This window comes from Notothenia coriiceps, unplaced genomic scaffold, assembly GCF_000735185.1.
Source record: "Notothenia coriiceps isolate Sejong01 unplaced genomic scaffold, NC01 NC01_scaffold00009891, whole genome shotgun sequence".
NCBI lineage: Eukaryota > Metazoa > Chordata > Actinopteri > Perciformes > Nototheniidae > Notothenia > Notothenia coriiceps.
The window spans coordinates 1-6755 of NW_011342592.1; the positions used below are offsets into that span (position 1 = coordinate 1).

A 6755-nucleotide genomic window follows, 5' to 3' on the forward strand; every position below is an offset into this window, starting at 1 on the left:
CTAACTTTTCTAACACTTATTGTAAAGTCAAACAGAGGCTAAGGCTTTAATAAATATAAAAAATAAACTATAGATTACAAGTAGTCGGAAATAATATATATAAATACATAGGGACACATAGGGATAAAAAACAAGGGTGAAAGTGATCGCAGGCGGTCCTGCCTCCTCTGGGTGTAATCACCTTATCAGAGAGACCCGGTGCTGCATCCTGAAGAAGGAGTGACATGGTTGGTGCGTGCGAGCCGGGGAGAAAACACTGAAGCGTGTAGACGGGAGGCATTTCTACCAAGTCAGGACAGGCAGCCGGTAAGATCCATTGTGTTGTGCGAGAGCTACGCAGAGTCACGGTGCGAAGGGATGTTTATGTTCTGGTGGATTGTTTGCGCGTGAGCCACGTGTTCCTTTGGAACTCTGCGCGTCATTGTTTGTGTGTTAGGTTTCGATTTGGTGCGCTGGTTTTTCAAAGCATTCTGAGCTTAGACGCTCTGTTATTTATTGTTAAAGGGAATACGATTTTGGGAGGTTAAATAAGTTGATTTGGAGGAGAACAATGAATAAATAAACACAATGAAATATTTATTCTTAGAGGGTACTAATTTCGATTTACTGAAACTTTTCTAATGGGGTGCTGTTGGTTTGGTTCACTGAGTGTTCCTGCAGAAATGGAGGAAAGTATATTTTCTTAATTAATTTGATTTGTTAAAAACATTTCTAGTAAAGTCCAGTTAATTAAATCTGCTGAGATTTTAAAAGAGCTTGGGTTTAAAGAAGCAATTTCATGTTTAAAAGGATATTTCTGTGTTTAGTCTGCCCAGTCTATTTTGTAACATATTCACAATTAAGGCAGCAGTTGCCAAACAAGTGTATTGGTTACATGCTTTATTTACATGTTTACAAGCTTTATTTACATGTTTACAAGCTTTATTTACATGCTTTATTTACATGCTTTATTTACATGCTTTATTTACATGTTTACATGCTTTATTTACATGTTTACAAGCTTTATTTACATGTTTACATGCTTTATTTACATTCTTTATTTATTTTTGATGACTTGCAAGTTCTAAAATGCATCTTTCTTGTTTTCAAAGGTTTTTCACTACACAAAATGACCCATTCAGCAATTGGACATTTGGTTAAAGTAAAACTGCTGAAATAAAAAATCTGAAAGGAAAAAACTGTGTCATTGGAGTGGAATCCTGTTTTAAAGTCCGGTAGATGCCTCAAGTCCCTTTCAAGTGGGGAACTCTGCACCACAATCAGAGGAGACTTGACACTTTCGCTACACAGGGTAGGATATTGGACGATAGTAGTTGGGGTCAGCTTGGTTTCCCCCTTTAAAAAAAGGTCGCACTGAGGCTGCCTTCCAGGCAGAAGGTAGCACCGCTGTCTGTATGGACAGATTACAAAGGTGGGAGATAGCTTCTGCAATAATTGGAGCTGCAACTTTAAAAAAAGAAGGGGTCTAGCTCATCAAGACCTGCAGGTTTGTTGGGGTCAAGTTTACTAAGGACCTCCAGCACATCGTTCTCACTAACTTTCTGCAGGCAGAAGCTGTGACATGGGGCTGTGCTAGAGGGGCTGGGTGGCGGAGTGTTGGTGGGGGGCTTAGGAGGCGCTATAGACTCAAATAGGTTCCCACACAAAGTGCTGGTTAAAGAGCTCTGCTATGCGCTCATTACCGGTGACTACTGTATCCTCAACAACAAGGGAGTTAGGCAGATGAGAGGATGGGGGACCTAAATGCTGTTTGAGACATTGAGACCCATTTTGAAAGTGAAATCCATCAACATCTCATGTGAATGTCTTCTTTATAAATAGCCTTCTTGTTAAGTCTTCACATCTTAAGTCTTCAAATCCAAAATTTAGAAGGAAATGAAACACATTTGTGCACGTCATTAGTAATGACTCATCTTTCACTGACTATTGTGTGCTTGAGGGAGAGTCTGATGAGAAACGATACGCCATGACATGACCACGTCCATCCTCATTGTCATGAACTCATGCGAGTGAATGAACATCTTTTCATAAGGGCATAAAATAAACGCAATGTACCAACCTTAGTATTGCATTAGAAAACATCCCTTCATGCATGTATGCTTCGTGAGGACTGTAGTGTTAATAATCCTTTCAGTCACATGAGCAACTTGAAATTTATTTCCTTTTCGATGTGTGTCAATTTCAATTAACAGTTCTGAGTGACACTTAGAAGTCTCCATGTCTCCCATATAAAAAGTTAACGATAATGCCAAGAGGGTAAAACATGTCCCATCCCTTTTTACAAAAGGGTGGAATTTAATTTGGACAATATTTGTTCTCTAGTTAGAGTTGCTTATGAAAACAAGAAAAACAAAAGGACACACACTTAACGCATAGTTAATTAAATGGAACAACTGAAATATTTTTGCAATATCAGGTTTTGAGTGTCACACCCACATTGATGTTAATGTTGTGCCATGTTGGGTCATAGTTAGTTACTAGTCTTTTGTTGAGTTCCTTAGAAGTGTTTCATTGTTACCTGCAGTTGCAATGTGTGTGTGTGTGTGTGTGTGTGTGTGTGTGTGTGTGTGTGTGTGTGTGTGTGTGTGTGTGTGTGTGTGTGTGTGTGTGTGTGTGTGTGTGTGTGCATGCATCTGATACAGTTACAAACTCTAACTTGGGAGGACATTAATGTCAGGGACAAGGACACAATGTGCTGATTTAGTTGTGAAAGGCAGGCTCTTTGTTACACTTTGGGGACAGAGAAGAGAGAATAAAGAGGCAGATCTGAGTCTCTCTTCAGGGATACTATGTCCTGTGATTGTGTGTGTGTGATTGTGTGTGTGATTGTGTGTGTGTCGGCCATGAAATGAGAGATCAAGTCAAGTAGAACTGTATCAGTCCCCAGAGGGGTAACTGGTTTGGATAGGATTTGTTGAAGCATACTGTATTTATTTATTCCCACTGAGGAAGGGCTAATTCATTACAGCTTTAATCATCTTGAAATCTACTCAACAGTTATTCGTTATTTGGTTTCAAATCTTCTAAGCTGAAGAAGTTATTATTTGTCTTTAAGGGGAACTCCACCAATGTTAAAAATCAACATCAGTTTAACAGTCAAGGGCCTGCAGAAAACATTAGTAGGACAAATCTGAGAAAATAAGCCAAATGACGCTTTCGAGAGTGACTGACAGACCGGACATGCTAATGTACAACGCAACAAGTATTACAACTAAAGAGAAAAGCCAGAGCCTTAAAACCGAGACAAAAGACAGAAAGTACCATCACAAATTTGGAAAAACAGTTGACAAATCTTCTACAGAAAGCTCTGCTGTCACATCAATGAATAAAGAGGTGAATTTGAGGTAAATCTGATGTCTGCCACAATGAAATCCTGAATAACAATGACATGTCTTCATGTGAGTTCAGTTCAGGTTACAAGTGTCCTCCCTCTCATCGTCCTGATTATCACCCCAACCATTTCTTCCATGAGTGATCGTGTAATGGTGCCTGTCATCGGCGGCTGAAGCTCGTTTACCCTCATTGTGGTCCTTTTTTTTTGGAAGGAGTCCGTGGAGAGGTGAGCTGACAGGGGGCTTCCTCTTCTCTGCCTCCATTACAAAACCATCAGCAGTGATACTCTGCCACACAAGGCCTCACTGAGACTGAGGAGCTTTTGTCCAGAGACTAACCCAAGCAATGTTGTCATGACACATCAAAGTGGGTTTTTCGTTGGGTAGATATTTAGTATTTACTCATTTAAGACAAAATTATTATTATCAAACATTTAAATGTACTGATACAAGACTCCCCATTACAACTTGCAAGGTTTACTCAAAATAAGGAGTTGTGCTCAAGTAGAGATAAAGCTTTGTTGAGAGGACAATTAGTTGTCATATAATAAATGATTTAGTCAAATAAAAATGTCCCTCTGTTCTTCCATGGGGCGACAGTAGCTCAGTTTGTAGGAACCAGTTTGTGCGTGTGTTCCTCTGTGTATTTGGCCTGTGTGTGTAAATAACACCTGAGTGAAGAACTCAAGGATCAATAAAAGTATGTATTTATTTTACTATCAGGAACCACATTTTTTCTTTACTCTCATGCAGTAGGTGGAAAAACAGCAAATAGGCAGCAAAATTGTTTATTGTTAACGCCATATATCATGAAGATAACTACAAAAGGAAAAAGCAGGGGTCTTAGTAGTAGATGCAATCAGGACAAGTATTTTTCGTTTTGCACCCTAGTGTCAGAAGTGTGTTCACTGGTTCACTTAAGGACAGAAGCGAGACACTGACCTGCACCAGCCTCCAGGACTCGGCGATAATGGCCGCCTGCACTCTGTTGAGGGCAAAGCCGTCGATCTCTCTCTTCAGACGGATGGGCGCCTGACCAACCTGAACCAAGAGACATCAAGAATAAAAACACTATATCTCTTTAAATACTAAGCTTGTGTTCTAAACGGAAGTAAATGTTTATTTACTCGCCCAACCTTCCGGCTATTAAGTCAACATGTTTCGAAATGTAACTTGTTGTGACTTGCAAACACTTGCTTCAAAAAACATTGTGTGGTGACATGTCATCATATATTTCAGACACTTGTATCTTTATTTACAGACTGAGATGTGACATCTTCTTTCTTTCACGTATTGCTTGATTTAGATTTTCCTTAACTCAGATGTCAGGCTTTCACGGTATGGCATTTTTATAATCTTGACATTGACTCATGTTATGCATCTCCCCAGCATGTCCTGACATCTGATTGTGTAATCTGTGATCTTTACCTTGGTCATCAGGGAGTGGGTGGTGTCCATAACGGCCGCTGCTGTCTCAGGGTGAGGTACCAGCTCCACCAGTTTCACGTAGTACGGCGGGTTTACCTGTGGAGCAAAGGATAAACAGTCATCGTACAATAGTTAAGTACAGCATAATCTCTATAAACAGATTCGGAATGACAGAGATTTGGGTATTTGAAGCTTTCTGGATTCCTTTTGCATTCCACCTACTGTATAATTAACCAATCACTTTTTCAGTGAGCTTTGGTTGAATGCAGGTAACACTTGGTCTAGAGGAGCAAAAGAGGTCGGACATATTGGCCAAAATGCAATCTCAGAAAACATCAGCTTTATTGTGATCTGACTTTTATCATCTAAACATGTGCTTTTTGACCTTGCAGGTGGTGAATCAATGTCTATGAAATGTCAGAAAACATTAGAAATCGGCAATCCTGTTTTAAAAAATAAAATGTAAATATCTTGATGTTTTTTTACTCTAACCCTTTGAAGAAAAAAATCAGGAACTCTCCAGATGTTCCACATTTTCTGCCATTTTTGCATGAACACAACTTTAACAAATCTTTTCAGTTTTAAAGCTCACTTTTGCACGCACACAGTATTGATGCAGGATAAATGAAAGTTGGGAAACTTCTCAAATAGCTTTTGCTAAATATTGTATAGGAGTCATGTATGTTACAATAGGTAACTACACATCAACCTTGACAAATATGTCATGAGGGGTTCCTCAAGGCTCCATCTTAGGACCTTTGCTTTTTAATATTTATATGCTACCTCTGGCTGAAATTATTAAAAAGAGCAATCTAAGCTATCACATCTATGCAGACGACACCCAGATTTATTTTAAAATCACACCAGGAGAGTGTTCTCTGATTAGAACACTGAGCAAGTACATTGAGCACATCACTGACTGGATGACTCAGAACTTTCTCCAACTGAACAAACAAAAAACTGAGATCATTTTTTTTGGAGCAAAGAAGGACCGATTAAAAGTAATCCCAGAGCTTCAGTCGGCAGACTACAAAACAACAAGTAAAGCCAGAAATCTAGGTGTAGTGATGGACTCAGACCTGAATTTTAACAGTCACGTTGCAACAGTCATTAAGTCTGCTTATTATCACCTGAAGAACATATCTAGGATTAAAAAATTAATGTTACAACAGGACTTAGAAAAGCTTGTCCATGCATTTATCTTTAGTAGACTTGACTACTGCAAAAGTGTATTCACAGGGCTGACAAAAAAATCCATCAGAAAGCTGCAGCTGATTCAGAACGCTGCTGCACGTGTCCTCACTAACACTAAAAGAGTGGATCACATCAGTCCGGTTCTGGAATCTTTACATTGGCTTCCAGTCGGCCAAATAATTGATTTTAAAGTTTTAGGTTTTAAATCATTACATGGTTTAGGATCAAAGTATATTGTTGATCTCCTACATAATTACGAACCATCAAGGTGCCTCAGGTCTTCTGGGACGGGTCTGCTATCGGTTCCGAGAGTAAAAAAAACATGGAGAGGAAGCATTTAGCTGTTATGCCCCGACAATCTGGAACAAACTACCCGTATCATGCACGTCTGCAGAAACTCTTAGTTTTTTTAAATCGAGACTGAAAACATATCTCTTTGCCGCTACTTTTAATTGAGCTGCTCATATTCACACTACAGTATGCCATTTAAACATGTATTGTATACCTGCTGTGTTTATTCTATTATCTTTGCTTTTTAATGCCTGTTGTAAAATGCCTTTATATAATGTGTGTTTACTGTATTTATTCCTAAAAAGTCTTTTAATCTGTTTTGTAAAGCACTTTGAATTGTCGCATGCTGAAAGGTGCTATATAAATAAACTTGCCTTGCCTATGCTAAGGTTGAGGTATTCAAGCAATAGCTCACGACAGGCCGTGGTATATGCTCATTATATCACAGCTAAGGGCGCGTGGTTCGGCCCGACGTGAAGCTGAAAAGCAAACTGCCCAACTGTATACTGT

General features: G+C 39.2%; 1 protein-coding gene across 1 annotated transcript in view; it reads right to left on the reverse strand.

Annotated features, from left to right (window-relative positions):
- Window positions 1–4144: 4144 nt before the first annotated feature.
- Window positions 4145–6755, reverse strand: part of cryl1 (crystallin, lambda 1) — a 10152-nt gene continuing 7541 nt past the window's right edge. Inside the window, exons 4-5 of the mRNA XM_010771354.1 lie at window positions 4761–4868; window positions 4145–4373 (exon numbers count right to left, since the gene is read on the reverse strand). Of these exons, the coding sequence (XP_010769656.1) occupies window positions 4176–4373; window positions 4761–4868 (306 nt within the window). The 3' untranslated portion in view covers window positions 4145–4175. The remainder of the gene's footprint in view (window positions 4374–4760; window positions 4869–6755) is intronic.